Below are 20,427 nucleotides of genomic sequence, written 5' to 3'. Positions count from 1 at the left end.
TGTTGTAGTTAATAGTTAGATTGTTGACCATGGCGGAAGTCTAAGATGGTTGATAGGCCTTTTTAACTTCAGGGGCACCCCTCATTCATTCATTTTTTTTTTTTGGGCGGACAAAGAAAAAAAAATATACAACAGTCAATGAAGATTGTGAGAGACACGGATCGACATTTTATCGATATAAACACATGATAAATACCAAATGAATAGGAAATATCATCATTAGAAAATTTATAGACATTAGAATAAATATTTTTCAAAAGTAACGCGAACGTTTATAAAAATAAACAAAAGAATGTGGATACTCAAAGAAATTACTTACACATCATTCTTGAGAAGAGAGATCTTTCCATAGAGGTTAAGATAATATGTTATTGTATGTTTATATGGCCGTTTTTTATATTTCTCATATTTGAGTTTTTTTCAACGTAGTTTGTATGGTTAGTATTAGGATTGTTGGAAAACGTCTTTCAAGAAAGCATCCTCTTCAGCCAAATGTAATGATTTACTACCTGCGGCAACAGCGCCACTTGGGTTTCTCCCACAATATCTAACCTTGAAATCTTTATAGTTGTCTGTTTCTTTCAATGTGGTGTGTAGCCTTGGTTCTGCGTATGCCCATGAACCCATGTTCAATGGCTCTTCTTGACACCAAACAATTTCTTCCAAGTTTGGATAAGAGTTCAACGAATCGCGTAATTGAGCATAGGGGAATGGGTGTAATTCCTCAATCTTTAAGAAAGCAGTGGTCCTATCACCTAAGGTTTCACGTCTTTTATGTAACGCTGTGTAAACTTGTCCACTTAGCAAGACCACTCTCTTGGTTTCTTCTTTCGTGCCAATGCTCTTACCATGTTCAACATCTTCAATAATCCATTGAAATCCACCATCGCTGAACTCAGAAAGTGATGATCTTGCCAATGGGTGACGTAACAGTTGTTTGGAGAAGAATAGTGCCAGCGGCTTACGGAATTGACGATGTTGTTGTCTTCTTAGAATATGGAATAAATTAGCTGGTGTTGTCGGATACACAACTTGGAAGTTACAATCTTGATGTTGTCTTTGTAATTTCTCTTCTGATGGGAAGTATCTTGGATCTTCATTAGCTAGTTGCAAGAATCTTTCCAATCTACCAGAAGAATGTTCCGGTCCTTGGCCATCATAACCATGGGGTAAAGATAGGACTAAACCAGAACGTTGTTTCCACTTTTGTTCACCACCCGCAATAAATTGATCAATAATAACTTGCGCAGTATTCGCAAAATCACCAAACTGAGCCTCCCACATGACTAAGTAGTCTGGAGAGGTTAACGAATAACCATATTCGAAGCCCATAACACCGTATTCAGATAAAGAGGAATTAGCGATTGTGAAATCGGCCTTCTCATTATTTAAAGTGCTTAGCGGAGTGTAGACAGCCTCGGATTGCTGATCGTGCAAGACTGCATGACGCTGAGAGAATGTACCTCTTTCTACATCTTCACCAGAAACTCTGACATTTTGCCCGTCTAACACCAAAGAACCAAATGCTAAAGCTTCACCGGTAGCCCAATCAATACCTTCACCCGTTTCGATAGATTTACCTCTATTTTTCAAAATTCTTTTCAGATTTTTATGCACCTCGAAGCCTTCAGGCCACGAGGAAAGTACTTTACCCAACTCTTTTAAAGTTTTTTCAGAAATATTTGTTGGTTCATGAGGCAATATCTCAGTGGCCAATTCTTTTGGAGATTTGAATCCTTCCCAAGCAGCAGTCAACCATTCTCTTTGTGATGGAACATAATCCTTTGCCTTTTCAAAAGCGTCTTCGAATAGGTTCCATACCCACTTCTTGTGCTCGTCAATATCTTTGTTGGAGAATGAACCCTCATTAATCAACTTTTCAGTATATACATCAATGACGGACTTTTGCTTGGCAATTTTCTTATACATTAATGGTTGAGTAAACGACGGTTGATCGGTCTCGTTGTGACCATGTTTTCTCCAACCAACAATATCAATGATGGCATCTGTGTGGAACGTGTGCCTCCACTCTGCGGCTAAATTGAAAATAAACGTCACAGCTTCCACGTCATTAGCGTTAACATGGAAAATCGGAGCATCGATTGCCTTTGCCAAATCAGAAGGATAAGGTGTAGATCTTGCAAATCTTGGATCTGTAGTAAAACCGATTTGATTGTTTGTAATAATATGGATTGTACCACCTGTAGAGTACTCTGGTAGGGTCAAAAATCCCATGGTTTCATACACAACACCTTGCCCAGCAAAGGCGGCATCACCATGTAGCAAGACACCCAGGGCCTTTGTTTTTTCCTGGAGATCGTTCTTTGCATGCAATAAAGCTCTAGTCCTACCAAGAACAACTGGATCTTGGGATTCTAGATGAGATGGATTAGCCACTAAGGACAAATTGACGTACTTACCGGAGGTGGTGGGTCTTTGATAGTTCATACCCAAATGGTACTTAACATCTCCTGAACCTTCAATATCATCACGAGCACTGGAGCCTTTAAATTCGGAGAAGATAGATTCATTTGGTTTACGGACCACATTAGATAGAACGTTTAGTCTACCACGATGAGCCATGCCCAAAACGACGTCCTCAACACCTAACTCAACAGAGCGGTCGATCAAAGTTTTGATACCTGGAACAACACTTTCCAGACCTTCTAGTCCGAATCTCTTATCATTTGGAAATTTTGTAGATAAGAATGACTCAAACGAGGTAGCCCATGTCAATCTATCTAAGATTTGTCTCTTTTGATCTACTGTATACTGGTAAGGTTCAGATATTTCAATTCTCTCTCTTAACCATTCACACTTTTGCTTGGATGGGATATGTGTGTATTGTACACCATAAGAAGAACAGTATAGCTTTTCTAGATGATCTACAATTTCTCTCAAGGTCATCTTGGAGCCTTCGTCTCTGGCAAATCTTGGCAAGATACCAGGTCCTAAATTGATTTCCTTATCGAGATCATGTTCACTGAAGCCATAGTAGTCTAGGGTTAATTCCGGTGGAACAGGATTATTTTTGTTACTGCCGAATGAGATTCCTAGAGGATCTATATGGGCTTTCAAATGACCTCTCACTTGATAAGCTCTACACAGTAATTGCACCTTTAAATGTATGGAAACGTTTTCATCTACGGAACCAGTCATTGCTGTCCCCAATGGAGCGGCTTCAGTGCCCTGAGGAAAATTGCTGATACCGGGAGGGGCCTGAAAAGCGCTTTTAGCAGGAATTTTTGGGTTAGACATATTCTTGAAATATGCATCCCATGAGACGTGAACCGAAGATGGGTCATTTTGCCAAGCTTGGTACATTTCATCAATATAAGTGGCATTTGAAGTCGATAAGAAATTGTCTGTACCAGTAGTGGCTAGTCCTCTTCTAGCAAGTCTAACAGTAGATGCATTCTTCAGCAGGGACGTTTTCAATAGCCTTCTTGAACTAAACCGGCATGATTGCGAAGACACTAACCTTAGCATTATGGTAAAGTTTGGTGTTTTCTGAGAATCCCCTTTTTTGTAGTCTCTTTGAGGCGAAACTAATGATGTTTGGATAGTAAGAAGAAGAAGTATGATGTTAAACAATAATCGCTTCCTTCTGCCTTCTTATCTGTGCTTATCTGCTATAAATGTGTAATAGAACAAAAATGGGGGGAAAAATCAAACAGATTATGATTCTATTAAATAACACACGGGTTCGTTAAAGTATAAATATAAATAGTACGCACCCAATGAATATGTACCGTTATCGTAAATCCGACTTACGTATATGTCTTGACTCCTGCGGTCCATTTGCCAATCCTCCATGTGTAATGTCTCTTTCTTATTTGCAGAGGCGCCTCCCTTCCTTAGCCCCGGAACCGCAAACGGTCGAAGCTAACTGGTCCGGCTCGGGCGGGTAATAGTTTTGCGCTACTAAAAGTCACGATAATAAGCCGCCAAACGACTATCCCTGAGTGTTCTATTGATCTTATTGTTACATTGGTATTTATTCGATAAACATACATACAGAAAGACGGAATGCTATGAGCAGTATATAAGGTAGAAAGGGATATATTCGTAAAAAAAAAGTCATGTTGTAGAGAGAGTTCTACGATGAGTTTTTTTTGAACCACTCGTCGGTAAACTCATTCAGCTTGTTGGCATCGACGTAAACCCAGGAACCTTCCTCATTATAAAATCTGGCATTGTCAAACATCGTCTGCAAGGCTTGTTTTACATCATCCAAAGTCTTGTACGTGCCGTTCTTGCAGTTCTTTAATATAATATCAATAGCCATCGGCTCTTCGATGACCTTGAAGTAATCCGGATAGTCGCGCCTTGATGGAAGTCTTTCGAAAATGGAAACTCTTGGATGGGAATCTGCTTCGTCTAACTGTTCACGCATTTCTTCCACTAATTTTTCCACTGTGGGGAGAATTCCAAGCGGCTTGGCTTTAGCCTTCGTTTTTTTGGCTACAGCCTTTTTCGCAGGAAATTTTACCTCTTGCTTTTCCTCTGGCTGGTCGATATCATTATTGTCCGTTACAGTTGTCTTCTTTAATTTTATCTTGACCGTCAATTTAGGTTTCTTTTTCTTGGATTCTGATCCATTTATGATCTCGACAGAACTACTTTTTAGTTCCTCCTCTGCCTTGACATCTCCATTTCCCTGAGGAAGATTATTCTTTGGAACATTTTCTTTACCTTCCGCGGTAATAACGGCAAGGGTTCTCTTCCTTCTACTACTACGGCGTTTGGAGATGGAGACTGTCGATTCCATATTAGCAGTAGTTTCCTCATCCACGACTGTGGTGGAGCTGTTATTATCTGTCAATGGAAGTTCGGGTGCCTCAGGTGTATTCTCAAGAGTTTCTATTTCGTTTTCCTTCGTGTTATTTTGACGCAATCTTCTTTTCTCGCGAGCTTCACGTCTTTTCTTGATAGCGTCCTCCAATGACATATTGTCATCCTCCACTGCTTCCAAAAACTGTTCTTCAGTTAGACCGTCATCGTAATAAACTCTTTTTTTCTGTCTAATCCTCCCTAAAGGTTCAGAATCCTCCTTTTTGAAATGTTCTTCAATATTTTCTCTGAACACTTTAGGTAGTTCGTCAAGTAGAATTAATCTAGGAGGTGGGACTCTCAAGCCACGAGCTTTGGCATCTGCCCTTTCTTGGTTCATTCTTTCTTTGTCAATTTTGTCAAATAATATTTTCTCCTCGGCACTTCTAGCTAAGGTGTCATTCAGCTCATCATCATCTAACTCTGCCTTGTCATCATCGTCCCTACTCGTTTCACTTTCGATCAATCTTCTTAAAAATGCTTCTTGTTCCTCTGCGGTAGATTTGTTGTCAAACTTACCTGCCTGAATAACTTTACCGTCAATGTCCAATTTCTGCATGGCTCTTTCCAGAATAACCTCTTCCACGGAATCCGTAGTAATCAACCTTAGAATTCTAACCTCATTCTTCTGCCCAATTCTATGAGCTCTATCTTGAGCTTGTAAATCTTGATGTGGATTCCAATCTGTATCGAAAATAACAACCGTATCAGCAGTTTGTAAATTCAAACCCAAACCACCCGCTCTAGTTGACAAAAGGAAACAGAAATAATCTGAACCTGGAGCATTGAATGCATTCAACATTTCTGTTCTTTCCTCGGTCTTAGTACTACCATCTAATCTCATATACTTCAAATCTTTCATTCTTAGAAAATCTTCCATAATATCCATGACCTGAGTCATTTGGAAAAACATTAGTACCCTATGACCTGAAGCTTTGAATTTCGGTAGCACCCGGTCCAACAATTCAAACTTACCGGCAACTCTGTAAAGTAGATCACTATTTCCCCTTGAAGGGTTTACCACACCTTCCACTTCATCGAACACGAAGGGATGGTTGCAAATTTTTCTTAATTGCATAATTTTATTGTTCAAACCTTTAATCCCACCTTTAGTAGCACCCTCTGTCCCTGCACCAACGAAAAGAGCGTTATGCTTTAGCATTTGCTGGTATAACTGTTGTTGCAAACCGGAAAGTTTACATTTAATAACTTTTTCCACTTTATCAGGCAAATCTTTCTCCACTTCTTTCTTTAAACGACGTAACAAAAATGGTCTCAACACCTTGTGCAATCTTCTAATGATCAACAGTGTTTCTTCTTCAGTCAATTCCAGTTTTTCTTGGGTACCAGTATTGGCAAATGGGGTATTAAACCAATCTTCAAAAGTCTTCGCAGAGTTGAAAATTTTAGGCAAAACAAAGTTTAATAATGCCCATAATTCGGGTAAATTGTTCTGTAAGGGAGTACCTGTTAAAATCAATCTATTTCTTGTGCGATAATAATGAGAGATTGTGAATGACAATTTCGATTGGGCATTTTTCATTCTATGACCTTCATCAATAATCATGTGAGCCCAATCATGCTTGGACAAAAGGGATTTATCCTTGATAATGTATTCATAAGTTGTTAATAAGACATCAAAATTTGCAATTCTTATCTGATGTTGTAAAGAGTGTCTTTGATTGGGCGTACCTTTGTATATGATAGTGTTTAAGCTTGGCGCCCATTTCTCGAATTCCAATGTCCAGTTAGTAATCGTCGATAGAGGTACAATGACTAGGAAAGGTCCCATATCCTTCTTCGTTTCATATAGGTACGCTATCAGAGAAATAGATTGAATAGTTTTACCTAAACCCATTTCATCTGCTAAAATACCATTTAAATGATTATTGTATAGCGATACCATCCATTCTAGACCACGTATTTGATACTCCTTCAAAATACCACCAACGAGAATGGAAGGTTGTTTATCAACCTTTTCTTTGATTCTATGAGCCACTTCGTAATAGTCAGTCTTTTCTCTTTCTTCGTCAGTGATAGATAGAACTTCTTCGCCGTGAAGTACTTTCGCCTCATTTTGTTGTGCTCTCACGGCTTCTGACAAAGAGTCCAAAAAGGTATTAGTTTGTCTTAATAGTTGTGTAATTCTAGTATCCTTAGTTTGGTCTAACAATTTCAAATAGGCTTCTTCATCATTGGATTTCAAAGCAGCCAAACGTTGCTTGGCAGTCCTTTCCATTCTTTTTTGTTCGTCCTTCTCCATTTGGTTATGTAATGAAGCACCCAATCTACCAAATTGGAAGCAACGTTCTTGACGAGACCATTGTTCGGATTGTCTCTCTTTGATAAAATCGATAATGTTGTTTATTTTCTGTAAATGTAAATTACGCTCCTTTTTTCTCTTTTCCAATAACTGCTGTCTTTCTAATTCTTCTGCTAAGCGAACAGTCTGTGGGACAATAACTTTACTTCTAATTTGAACTGATCTTTGTGCAGCTGCTGTGAAAGGAGAATCGCGCAAATATGGAACGCTGTGATGTGCTTGACTGGCGACATTATTGATTAATTTTTGTCTAATGGATTTTTGTTTGGTCAGTAGCTTTAAGCTTTTCAGCTCCAAGAGAGCTTTGATCTTGAAGGTATCCATTCTGGAAGATAAATCATCCTTTGTTATAAATTCTAAGCAATCGTCCAGCGAGTATGTACCCAAATTGGCAGGTAATCTTTCCAACTCACTGATTCTGTTAGATATACGTGCAGAAATCCTTATTTCGGTTTCTGGGTCGCCCAGTGCAGTCTTTGAAGTATTAGAAAACTTTGATTCTAAACCTAAACTTTTGGCCTTCGCATTGAAATCCATAGAAATTTTTACTGGTTTCCCTCCAGAAAAATCTACTTTCTCCACCGCAGTTTCATCGCTATCAATGTCTGAAAAGTTTAAGAAGTAGTCCGGGACATCCGTATCTTTTTCCAGTAACTGCAACGCGACCAAATGTTTGTTCAACAAATCTTCATCATAGTGAAATCCATCGTCTATGCTCTTCCTCAAAGCGTCCAATTTAGTTTCATAGAGGTTTTGGTCACGTGAGATAGCTCTAAAGGTATTCTCTATTGCCATCATCTCCAATTTATTTTCCTTCGGATGGTTTTGAATAGCTCTATAGCGGTACAGCAACTGCTCTAACTGCGCGCTACTCCTTGGCTTGGGAATCGTGATCTCAGGAAGTTCTTCGGACTCCAGTTTCCCGTTTGTTTCTGAGGCTGCAGCAACTGCAGCCAAAGCCGCAACTGTTGTGGGCGTATTATTCATTACCATGCTCATCGAAGCAGACTGTTCCTGAAGCATTCCGGCTTATCAAAGTGTGTTGCTTCGTTATATTGTTGTCACCACCAAAATAGCCGCTGACTACCTTTGTTTTTCTCTATATCCTTTTTCCTCTCAAGTTTCGTTTTCGTTATTGATAAACTTTTTTTTTCTTTTCGCTGCCAAATTGGTGTCTTTTTTCTTCTTGCCACGCGGCGGGTATCCTTTCAGTCACGTGGCTTGATGCACGCAACATAGGTACCCGCTTTGAAAAAATTTTGCGATGAGCTTGTGTAATGAAGAATACAGATTTACGAATTCTAGTTGTAGAGGTCAATCTGTGAAAAGTTGCCATAATACAGGAAAAAGCTGACGATTGTCTTTTAAATTTGTAGCTGTTTCGATATGTCATCCTTTCTCAGCCAGGCGTCAAAATTTCAAGCGACATCTGCTATTAATGGGTTGCTATCAAGTCTTTTGCCTGGTGTTCCCAAAATCAGAGCTAATAGTGTTAAAGCAAGAGTGAATAATGGGTCGAAGGCTCAGTTGATTGATAGAAATTTGAAGAAGAGGGTAGAGTTACAAAATCGAGATGTTCATAAGATTAAGAAAAGATCTAAACAGGCCAAAAAGAGACTGGTCAAAAAACATAAGTGTGATAAGGAGCGACTTGAACAACTGGCGAAATATCAGGTTCTGAAAAAACATCAAGAAGAAGGGACTTTGACTGAACATGAGAAAAAGTACTTGAATAAATTAATTAGAAGAAACTCCCAGAATTTGAGGTCGTGGGATTTGAGAGAGGAAGTACGAGATGAGCTTAATGATATCCAACAATACATCTTAAAACAAACAGTTTCGACCACGAACGCGGAGAGGAGTCAAAGAAGAAGGTCCAAGAGGAAGCAGTTCAAAGAAGATATTTCCCAGAGTGATTCTGTTAAGGACCACAGATATCCCGGTTTGACACCGGGATTGGCACCTGTAGGAGCAAGTGACGAGGAAGAATCTAGTGAAGAGGAAGACTAAAGGTAAGAAGGAAAAATACTATTCTGTTTTTACTATACATGTATAATTATATTTATGTACTATACGCACCGATTGTCGCAGAATTCGATATAAATTAGTCATAGTAATGTACCCGTTTATTCAAACGGAATTTGACCTAACTCAAAATAGACTTGTCTCGTATCAATGCATTGCTTTCTCACCATTCTTTTCTTATCAGATAAAACTGGTATCAACCCGCTTAAGACATCATCCTGGTAACTCAAACAGTAATTTAAAGGTACCACAGTGGTAGTCATTTCCAAAAGTTGTAAGGCCATCAACCTGACGCTGACGTTGTTATATTTTTGCGGTAGAACAAGAGACAACAATAATGGAATTATTGTGCTTATGTGCTCTGTAATTAAGTTGTTATGCTTGTCCGTGGAATCTTTCAGGGTTTCTAGAGCGGATACTCTCACCTCAGAATCAGGCATATCCAAAGCTTGCAACAATAGGGGGAAAAGGTCGTTAATGAAAGGTCCTACCAACTTGCTTGGAGTGTGCTTCAACACTAGAGATAATGCTGTCAAATAATTGCATTTAACTGCCATATCCACGGTAGTTCTGTAGTTATTTACTAGTGTTTGAAAAATATCGCCGAAAAATTTTTGTTTATACAAGATTTTAACATTATTATTCCAGTTCATACCCTTAAATTTTTTTAAAGAACTGATATCAACGACAAAGACTTCAAATAGCTTCGCCACAAATGAACCAATTTCTTGATTGGATAATAAATCAATGAACTTTTTTACAATTTCAGATGATTTTAGAGAGTTTTGCATTACCAGCCCCTTGGCCAACCAAACCATTGTTTCTATATTGGCTAGTGATAGATCTTTCCAATCAAATGATTTTATTACATCGTCTTCGGAGACGAATTTATTGGATAAAACTAACAGCAATTCCAGATACCCTAATTTTTCAGTTTCCGTCACTTTTGAGCCATACATTCTCAGCAATTGTATCGTATCAACAAGTACGACTGACTTTTGGGGGAGTTCGCAAGTCTTGTTTATAGCAGATAATATTTTAACATATGGGACAATTAAAATATTTGGTGCATTTAAAATCCTTATATCCCCCTCGAAAATGAAAAGTTTGTCGTACCTATCTAACTCTTTTTGGTGTATCGCCTGCGGCATTTTCAAATTAATGAAGAAAAGGACATTCGATAATAGAGTCAAATTGTAATTGTCATCCCTAATGGTAGGTTCTTTAGTAATTATTTCGAATAACTTTGGTTCGATGGTTTGTTTGAGCGCGAGAGCATCTTCCTCCTTCACAACATTATCATTTTGATTATTGTTAAGAAGCGAATAAATGGTCGAAATCAGCAGAAAACAATATTCCTTGGACTTCGAGACTTTGGCCACGGTATTCAATTTTGTTCCTAGGGATGTAATGCTTTCTTTAACCAAAATATGTCTGGAGGTAGTGAAATCAAGAATAATTTTTAAAATTGTTTCGATTTGAATATTTTCTTCATCATTTACACGAATTTTCTTGCCAAAATAGTCAGGTAACAGATCCAATAATCTTTTCAATGAGATTTCAAAAACTAAATTTTCGTATACCTCGCTGATCGTCTTCAGGCCTTCCAAACAAGCGTAATATATGTTCTTGTTGTCATCTGTTAATATTGTCTCCGTAAAGTATTGAATAACTAGTGAAACTTCTTCTGGGGTTAAAAAGTCTTTCATCTTGATCATTTTTGTGAATTGAATGACGGATAGCGTCCTGACCGTAACCTCCGACTTGGAGCTGCTAGTCAAGGCCATGCTCAAAATCATTATTATCTCGTCCTTGTATTCGGCCAGTTTATTATGTGGTACCGGCCTTTCAAGAGACGCTTCGGTTACTCTGCCAAACAGATCAATGTATGCATCAAAAAAGAATGACAAATTCATGATCAGCAGCTTCAACTTTGCAACTTCAGATGTATTGGCCAAAAATAAGGGGAAAGTAGACGAAATGACCTGGTTAAATATTTCCAGGTTTCCACTACCAATGGCAGATAAAATCTGACAGGTCTGCTTTAAATTCTTTTCATATTTGAAGTTTGGTTTCAACTCGTCTAGAACGTGAGTGAAGAACTTTTGAAATGAAACTTTGTCAAAATTATATAATTCTAATCCCATTAAGTTAACAATTTTTAAAGACGCCTCGTAGTTGGTATATTGGACCATACCATCACTGGATTGATCTTTACTATATGGATTCAGTAAAGCGTTTTCGTTTAGTTCGCTGTTTTGCATGATTTCAAATTTCAGAGCGTTCCAAAGTAGCTTCCAGTTTCCCAGAATAGAGGAGCCGCCAAACTTCCTAACGCATTCTAATAGTGTTAGGAGTGTATCATTTTTCACTACTGGTGAAGAAGCTGTGAGCTTGTCCAGGAGATTGCTGTAGGCGTCCTCGGCAAATAATGGAGTTGCAGTAATTGCTGATCTTAAAGCAGTTTTCAGATCCTGATTGGAGATCTTATAAGGATCGTGCTTTGGTGGTTTGAACGTGATTGGGAAGTAGCAAAACAAAACATCGAATAAATCTTCTTTGAAATTTCTCACGTTTTGTAAATTTGTAGTGATAGACTGATTCAGCGTAAAAGACAACAATAAATTTCTTGGATCTTTCTCACCATTAGCAATATGAAGAAACGTTTCAATAAATATATCGTTGATCCGTTTAACCTGTTCCATCGACGATACGTTAACGAAAAATCTATCAAATATGTTTTCCAAAATTTCAAAGGGTATTAGTCTGGTTGGTGCTAAATGCTGGCCCTGTTGATAGTTGTCCAGCAATAACCTCAGAAGTTGGATTATCTCGTTAACGGAGACAAATTTCATTGGGGCCAATGCGGCGAACCCTTCTAGAACTTCCTTTACAAGCGCTTGATCGTCAAGTTTAGATTGATAAAACTGAAAAATTACAGAACATTCGTTTTTGGATAGGTGATCTTTAGGCGTCTTACCTAGGATAGTGGATAAACAGGTCAATGCTTTCTTTCTTTCTACTTCATTTTCTGAAAGAAAATAATCCTTCAGCGCAACAACGACCTCCAACAGTTTAATTGATCTGTCAACTATGGATTCCGTTACTACGGCAGCGGTTTCATTTGCTTTAGAATCATCAATATTCAAATTGGCCATAAACGTAACTATGGCGGAATTTAGATCGTCTGGAGTCATTATAGCCCTCGAGTCTTGCAGTTTTCTCCAAAGTTAATCCCAATTTAGTAGAGAATGGTAAACTCAAAACTAGATTATCGAGTAGAGGTGAGATCTCCACTGTTCATCAGGTGTGTCTGATTATACAAGTCATTTAGATGGCTAAAACCAAAAATCTAGTATTTTGAAAATTCAATTATATTACCCGTGTTGAACTGTCATGGGACATATTATCACAGGCAGTCAAAAAAAAACACAGTTGAAGAGCATCAGCATCAGATTGAAGGTTCAAACCAACCCAAATTCACTCAGAGTGATAATTTAGGTGCTGTGGGCGTCTTGAAGTTATCAATATTACATTTATTAGAAATTGGCGATTGATACGTAATCGTATCACTACCCACGAAGCAACAGCCACACAGGAAAATATATGCAGAATTATAAGAATTTGGATAAAGGAATCAATTGTCGCAGAGAGGAAGCAAACGTGGATTTACATCTTTATAATAGGCCGTGGCTGGTTAAAGTGTGACGATACGGATAGATAATTGTTTTCCCAATTTTAGTCCCTTCATTATACGTTAAAATGGCCTCGAAATTCACTTTTCCACCTCAGAAGGATCAAGGTACTGGTTTCACCTTCCCCCCGACAAATATAGTAGAAAACTCCAACAGCAACAACCAGATATCGATAAATATTGATCCTTCGAGTCAAGATCATTCACTAGAGATGAGTGGAACGCCTCAAGATTCAATTCCTTTGCATCAATCTATCGCGGGTGCCCCCATTATTGATATCCCATCTCCCATTGATATCTCAGAAGGAACTTCAGTAAGTGACCAATTGCTTTTACAGCAACAGCAACAGTTAGAAGAGGGCGAGACACCTATAGAATCTTTTATTGACCAGCAAGGTGGTCAGAAGGATTTTTCAGTTATAGAACAACAAGAGCAGCCAAGCATGCAAGAGTCAACACCCGCGGATATTACGGCCAAATCTGTAGCTGAAGATTACGTAGCTACTCTGAGGCAGCAAATGGCTACAGATTGGAAAAGTCCTTCTGAATATGCTCTTCATATCCTTTTTACAAAATTTATTCGTTATGCCGAGAATAAATTAAATATGTGTCTACATCAACTAGTCTTGGCGGAACCTCCAATTGTGGAAATTCTTGGGGAAGGCATTGATCCGAGCTTCGATGAAATAATCAAATCTTTAGGTCATATCGCGAAAAAAAAACCGAAACCAGTTATTGATGCAATGATGTTTTGGAGGAAGACGAAATCTGAAGCAGCAAATTCTGCTTCTGAAGAAGTGGAAAAACTTTTGAAAGATTATGAATTTGAAAACGCTCATCCCTCTCAAGCCCATTTCTTGATGAATAGGCGACTATCAAGATCTTCTAGCAATACTACCTCGAAGTACAAACATGGCAACAGCATCAACGGCGTTTCTAGCATAAAAAGGCATGCTTCTTCCTCTTTTAACAACAAAGTCCCCTTGCTTAAAGCTAGTAGTGGTAATAGCAGCACTGTGTCAAGTCCATCCATAGCAAATTCGCAATTGAAAAGCCTAGAGAAAGAAATTGAATTGGCAAAAGAAGAAGCCTTCTTAGCGGACAGGAAGTCTTTGATTAGCATATACATCCTTTGTAGAGTGCTAAATGAAATCGTCAAGCAGGCGCCCAGTAACGAAGAAGAAGATTTATCCGATAAGCTAGAAGAGATCGTTTTCACTCAGTTAAAAACGACTGATCCACTTTCCATATCTTCCAGCTTAATTAAATCCTCTAACTGGAATTCATTTGCTGAACTTCTAGGCTCTATGTCGGAAAAAAAATTTCTGTCGGTGAGCGATCGATTTATAGCTGATCTAGAAAAAATCCCAGCGTATATACCCCCGGAGTTAGAGCCAAGTACCCATTTGTTGATCCTTGGTATGAGATATTTGAAGCTGAAAAATTATCCATTGGAGAAGTTTGAAGAAAGTGCGGATTTCATGAAAAGCTTATCAAAGTTCTTCTCAAAAACTGAAAATTTCCCGGTATGTTTAGCGTATGCTGAAGTCACAAACCAGTTATTATTGCCCTTGGCCGGCTCATTGACGGCAGAAGTTAATCATCCGACGTGGGTAGAAGCAATGTCTACTTTACTGGACACTGCTAAGCGCCTACAGGCTGATAATAAGTATTGGGTAAGTGGTTTCAAACTAACAGTTTCTATTTTATGTGCATCACCTCCTGATTTATTTTCTAAACAATGGTTAGCGCTACTGGAGGCAAACGCCTCAAAAGTTAAATCCAAAAGCTTGAATGAAAGGATCATCTTTGCAGTAGGTTTATCAAGATTGGTTTGGGTTTATCTATACAGATGTCCGGAAACTTTAAATAATACTACAAGAACGCTTATCAAACTTTTACAATTATACTTAAACACAAGGAAGAAGGAGAATTGGATAACTGGGGACTTTGGGCTTTTGAACCCCTTGACAGATGCGCTAATATCAATTGGATTTTTGCATCCAAATTTCTTAATGGAGCAAGCCCTTATTTTGTTGATACGACAATCGTTCAATGGTACTAATCTGGAAAACATCAACTCCGAAAAATTGATTTTAACTATAAATACCTATAAAGGTTTGTTGGTCACTAAGGAAAGACCGAAGTTCCCTGAAGCTGATAATCGACTTTATGAATTGAATTTGAATAACATTACAGTGAATCAGGTGCAGGAAGCGTCCTCCATAAATCACAACGAAATAACGGATTACTTTTATAAATTATTTCTTCTATTAGATTCGAGCATTGGCTCTGAAGTCTGGTCTCCTGAAAACCTGCACCAAAAGCAATCGTCAAACACATTCAGTCCATTTAGCTTTAGTTTTTCTAATGATAATGACGTAAGTAAAAACAAGTCGTTTTATGTTATATTGTTTGGTACTATCATTGAAGCCATACCATGCTGCCTGTCTGTTTCACGCAATATTCCATATAAATCTACAATTGAGATTTTATCAAGAAATGCTGTCCATTCGGAGTCTATTATTTCTTCCAGCAGTCAGAACGCACTGAGGGCATTGGCTGCTAAAAAGAATCCATACACACTAATCACATGGTTTGCGAAGTATTCGTTCGATTTCGATGAAAAGACGCAGTCGAGTTATAACATGTCGTATCTGTCATCTAAGGAATATAACAGACTATTGATGCTTTATGTAGAGCTTTTGGAATGCTGGCTGGAAGAGTTTCAGTCATCTAATAAGGAGGAAAACAAGAAAGAGACCGGTTTGGACGGAATTCGCCTGTTGCCAGTCGACCCAGAACAAGAAGAAAGTAATGAAACGCAAAAACTGGAATGGAAAAATACAGTAACGGTTATTGAAGAAGTAGAAGGGAATGGTTTATTTTTTCTCTGCTCACATGATGCAAGGATCCGTAGATTAGGTATTCAAATATTGAGAATTATATTCAAATTTGATGAAGCCATGATGGAAAAGACTGAGAAGTTATCAAATGGACATTCAAGGTCATCATCCCACTTCGCAGCTGACCGTGGCACAAGACTTATCGATTTATTGAATGAGTGTAACACTTCTACTCTAATAAATCCCCATAAAGCAACATTAAGTGCAGTTGAAAAGACGAGGTTCACTAGATTGAATTCCAAATATAAGAAGGGCTTACTCGTCAAATTGGCTGAATCAGAATACGGAGTTGATGCCGCATTATGGCAAAGGGCATTTCCTAAATTGTTAGCATTGGTTTTCAAGACTTGTCCGATGGCAATGGCGTTATGTCGATCTATTGTCTGCATAAGGTTGGTTCAAGTACATGAAATAATTTTGCGTGTGGCCAATGATGTTGACTTCAAACCCAAAAATGTTTTGCCGGAAACAATAGTAAATCAATGGAAGCTTTATCTGATTGCAGCATGTACTTCTTTAACGTCCACATTTGACCAAAAACTACATATCCCGTCTAATATCCCCCAACATGGCAGAAAAAAGAGTCAACAGATTTTCACCGTTCAGCACCAGAAGATCAAGTCTGCGAAGTCAATTTTCAAGATGGTTCTTCCCTTATTGAATGCGAAATACATTATGATCAGGGACGCCATAATAACAGGGTTAAGTTCGATGAATATCAATATTTTCAAGGCATATGTGGAGGCCATTGATGTATTTTTAGTGGCCTGGAAAGAAGGAAGCTCCAACAACCAAATTAGAGTGGAAATGTTTCATATCTTAACAATTCTATCGCCATATCTGAAAGCGGATATGATATTTAATGATGAATGGATACTCCGGAAATTGTCAGAGTTTTTGCAGAAAACAAAACAATTTCTTGAAAAGGACTCTGTGCAAATCTCCTACGAGTATCAATCATTGCGAAGCTATTTCGCAGGTCTTATACTGAGCTATTATATGGCAATGAGAGAGCATCCTTTAATTGACCAATTATTTCCTTTTCAAGCACGGGCGTCGTGTTTCAATTATTTGAAGGAATGGTGCGGTTATGGCGAGTACGAACCGATATCTGAAGAGAGATATGCCATCATGATCAAAAATACAGAAAATAACAGAGACAGAACTGCGATCACTACTGGAATAGAGTTTCAAAAAAATAGGCTTCAGATGATCGTATTAGAGACGATGGTCGTATTATGTTCAGACCCAATAACTCAAACGTTGAATGATGATTTAGATTTACCTATCGTAATTTCTTTCGATACTGATGACTTACTTGCCTGGATCGAGGCATTATTCGACTCGGACAACAGTACTGTGACAAACCTTGGGGTGCGTGCTTTGGAGAATTTGCTGGAGAAAAATAGGGAAAACTCCAAACTATTCAGAGATGTTGCATTTCAGTGTGTTTCGCACCACTCACATCCTTCGGTAGCTGTTCTGTACTACACCACACTTTGTAAGTCCGTCTTAAAATTGGATAACTTGGTTTTAGATGAGGATGAATTAGTCTCCTTGGGTTTGTACGGATTAGTGGCGGATAAAGAAGATACCAGGACTTTTGCCGTTGATTTACTTTCGGCTGTTGAAGCCAAGTTGCATAATTCTTCTTATACTAAGGTATTCAAGGAGAGGCTTGCAAATTCCTCCAAAACTGTTTATAAATCGACTGCGAAGGAAATTTCTAGCATATTCGCCGAACTGCTCTCCCAAGATTTGTGTCTGAGAATATTTTCGAGCTTGGTTAGAATACTTGACTTGTTTCCTTTTGAAATAAAGAGAGATTTACTAGTGCTTATGGTGCCTTGGGTGAACAAATTCACTTTGAAATCCTTAGAGGAGCAAGATACCTTTATGGTTCTGAATAACCTATTCTATATCACCATCGATCTCAACGATTCTTTACCAAACGAAGTAGAGCAGCTATGGATTTCTCTGGGTAAAGGTAATTCATTTCAAAACATACATGTGTCATTGGAATACATTATTAATTCTTCAATGAACCATTGCAATCCACTCTTTGTTCAGTATGCGAGGGATATTGTCTTATATTTGGCAAATATTCCTGGTGGCATTGGACTATTGGATACTCTACTGAATAACTTGGAACCCAAATGCATGGTTCCTTTAGCGAAGCATACGTTTGCTGAGCCAATAACCAATAATAAGTACTCCTTTTTAGGGAATATTTGGGAACGTCTGAATTATACTGGGAAAAAAGTTATATTTTCCAAGGCACAGCTTTCAATCATCTTTTTAGTTAATTTGTTAACAAATTTGAGTGAATCTGTAAAAGTTAAAATTCCACTACTATTACATATGTCCATTTGCTTGCTCGATCATTATGTTCCGCTTATTCATGAAAGTGCATGTAAAATTGCATCTACATTAATATTTGGATTGGCACCAACTCATGAAAAATCAGAGGAAACTGTAAAGCTGTTAAGAAATAAGCATGCCTTGTGGTCGTACGATAACTTGATGAAAAAGGGTGCTAGATCTCCCAAAACCATGGATTTGCTGATAAGAAATATTATTGGTATATTTTCAGATTTAGAGGAATTTCAAGTAACTTGGCAAAGAATTGCCTTGAAATGGGCTACTACTTGTTCAGTAAGGCACATAGCGTGCAGGTCATTTCAAATTTTTAGATCGTTATTAACATTCTTAGATCAAGAGATGTTACGTGACATGCTTCATAGACTCTCAAATACTATATCGGATGGAAATGTCGATATACAAGGATTTGCCATGCAAATTTTAATGACTCTAAACGCAATTATGGCCGAACTTGATCCGACAAATTTGATCAGTTTCCCGCAGCTGTTCTGGTCCATCACGGCATGTTTGAGTAGTATTCACGAGCAGGAGTTCATTGAAGTATTATCATGTCTGAGCAAGTTCATTTCTAAGATCGATTTAGATTCTCCGGATACTGTGCAGTGTTTGGTTGCCATTTTCCCTTCAAATTGGGAGGGCCGGTTTGATGGTTTACAGCAAATAGTCATGACCGGATTGAGGTCTTCAAATTCATTAGAGATCACATGGAAATTTTTGGATAAGTTGAATTTGTTGAAGGATAGCCGAATTATAGCAAATACAGACTCTAGGCTGTTATTTGCATTAATTGCAAACCTTCCACGATTTTTGAATGCAATGGATCGTAAAGATTTTACAGGTATCCAAGTAGCGGCGGATTCCTTGATTGAGTTAGCGAATGCGTATAAACAACCTTCACTATCCCGCTTGATAGATTCGTTGGCAAAGAACAAGTTTAGATCCAAAAAAGATTTCATGAGCCAAGTAGTAAGTTTCATATCCAGAAACTATTTTCCCTTATATTCTGCCCAAACATTGGTATTCTTATTGGGTCTTTTGTTCAATAAAATAGGATGGATCAGAGTTCAAACTTTAGAAATTTTGAAATACGTCTTTCCGTTAGTTGATTTAAAAAGGCCAGAGTTCATTGGAGTTGGCGCCGATTTGATCTCCCCTTTACTAAGATTATTATTTACTGAATATGAAGCAAACGCTTTAGAAGTCTTGGATTGTGTGCCAAATGTTTCTGGAAGTAAGATGGATAAGGATGTCCTAAGGATAACAATGGGAAACAGAGATGTGAAAGAGGGCGACAACGCTACTACTACTTTATTTGGTTTGCCAGAAGATAGTGGCTGGTCTGTTCCTATGCCAACAATGACTGCAGCCACCACAAGACACAATGTTCACGCAGTGTTTATGACATGTGGCACTAGCAAATCCGACGAAATTTCTGCTCATGGATCGGATGATATGGATGCGGTCATAGAATTTCATGCAGATGGTGACTACGAACTTGGTAGAATGGATACAATAGTTGAGTTCCATGCGGATGGTGATTATGACCTCGGTAGAATGGATACAAATGATTCCATTTCCGTCGCGGAAGAAAAGGACGCCTCGTTAAGTCATATGTGGGCAGAACTGGATAACCTTGATAGTTTTTTCACAAAAGATACAAATGTACCAAATATCTCCTCTAAAATGGGCATGGGCATACCACATGGACGTTCTGACTCGATTGAAACTACTCGTACTGATCAAACATTCTCTTTTGAATCTGCTCCACAGTTATATGATAAGAAGGTTTCCGTTATATTGAATAGAAGTCTGTCTAGAACACCCTCTAATGTCTCATTCAAGACACATTTGGCTGATTCTTTTGCAGTAAAAATAAATAGGAATGGCAAGCCAAGAATATGAGCTCAGCCTTTGCCCAATCAAATTTATGCTAAGATATTTGAAACACTCAAGCATATTTATCTGCGAATTTAAAGACTATGTAAATCTATCAAAGAATAGTTTGCGTCCCTTACTATATCATTTATGTTTTTTTTCCATAGTTGTGTTTTAAAGAATTCGGAGAGTGAAAGAGAGGATGAGGAGGGGAATAAAAAAGAACATCAAAAAAGATAGGCCATGGTTGATGTCTGTTTCCCCTCTTACGTAGACAAATCATAAGCGTTACTATTATTATTATTATTGTTATTATTATTAATATTGACATGCATAAATACACACACAAACGTTTTAAGCCTATGTTCAAGAAGCGCAATTGCCACGCA

General features: G+C 38.1%; 5 protein-coding genes across 5 annotated transcripts; 2 read left to right on the top strand and 3 right to left on the bottom strand.

Moving 5' to 3' along the window:
* Positions 1-444: 444 nt before the first annotated feature.
* Positions 445-3,489, bottom strand: KGD1 (alpha-ketoglutarate dehydrogenase KGD1; the record flags this gene model as incomplete). Its single annotated transcript, XM_056228654.1, has 1 exon — positions 445-3,489. One exon carries the CDS (start codon positions 3,487-3,489, stop codon positions 445-447), a length of 3,045 nt encoding a protein of 1,014 aa, XP_056088354.1.
* A 610-nt stretch (positions 3,490-4,099) lies between these two features.
* On the bottom strand, positions 4,100-8,179 carry STH1 (RSC chromatin remodeling complex ATPase subunit STH1; the record flags this gene model as incomplete). The annotated part of the gene is made up of 1 exon (XM_056228653.1): positions 4,100-8,179. The coding sequence occupies one exon, from the start codon at positions 8,177-8,179 to the stop codon at positions 4,100-4,102; it is 4,080 nt and encodes a 1,359-aa protein (XP_056088353.1).
* Positions 8,180-8,542: 363 nt separating this feature from the next.
* On the top strand, positions 8,543-9,166 carry RRT14 (Rrt14p; the record flags this gene model as incomplete). Its single annotated transcript, XM_056228652.1, has 1 exon — positions 8,543-9,166. The coding sequence occupies one exon, from the start codon at positions 8,543-8,545 to the stop codon at positions 9,164-9,166; it is 624 nt and encodes a 207-aa protein (XP_056088352.1).
* Positions 9,167-9,282: 116 nt separating this feature from the next.
* On the bottom strand, positions 9,283-12,378 carry MET18 (Met18p; the record flags this gene model as incomplete). Its single annotated transcript, XM_056228651.1, has 1 exon — positions 9,283-12,378. The coding sequence occupies one exon, from the start codon at positions 12,376-12,378 to the stop codon at positions 9,283-9,285; it is 3,096 nt and encodes a 1,031-aa protein (XP_056088351.1).
* A 565-nt stretch (positions 12,379-12,943) lies between these two features.
* TAO3 (Tao3p) lies at positions 12,944-20,065 on the top strand (the record flags this gene model as incomplete). Its single annotated transcript, XM_056228650.1, has 1 exon — positions 12,944-20,065. The coding sequence occupies one exon, from the start codon at positions 12,944-12,946 to the stop codon at positions 20,063-20,065; it is 7,122 nt and encodes a 2,373-aa protein (XP_056088350.1).
* Between the last annotated feature and the right edge of the window lie 362 nt (positions 20,066-20,427).

Source organism: Saccharomyces kudriavzevii (genome assembly GCF_947243775.1).
Source record: "Saccharomyces kudriavzevii IFO 1802 strain IFO1802 genome assembly, chromosome: 9".
Lineage (NCBI taxonomy): Eukaryota > Fungi > Ascomycota > Saccharomycetes > Saccharomycetales > Saccharomycetaceae > Saccharomyces > Saccharomyces kudriavzevii.
Note: the sequence above shows the minus strand (reverse complement) of the source record. Positions and strands in the feature narration are given on the sequence as shown.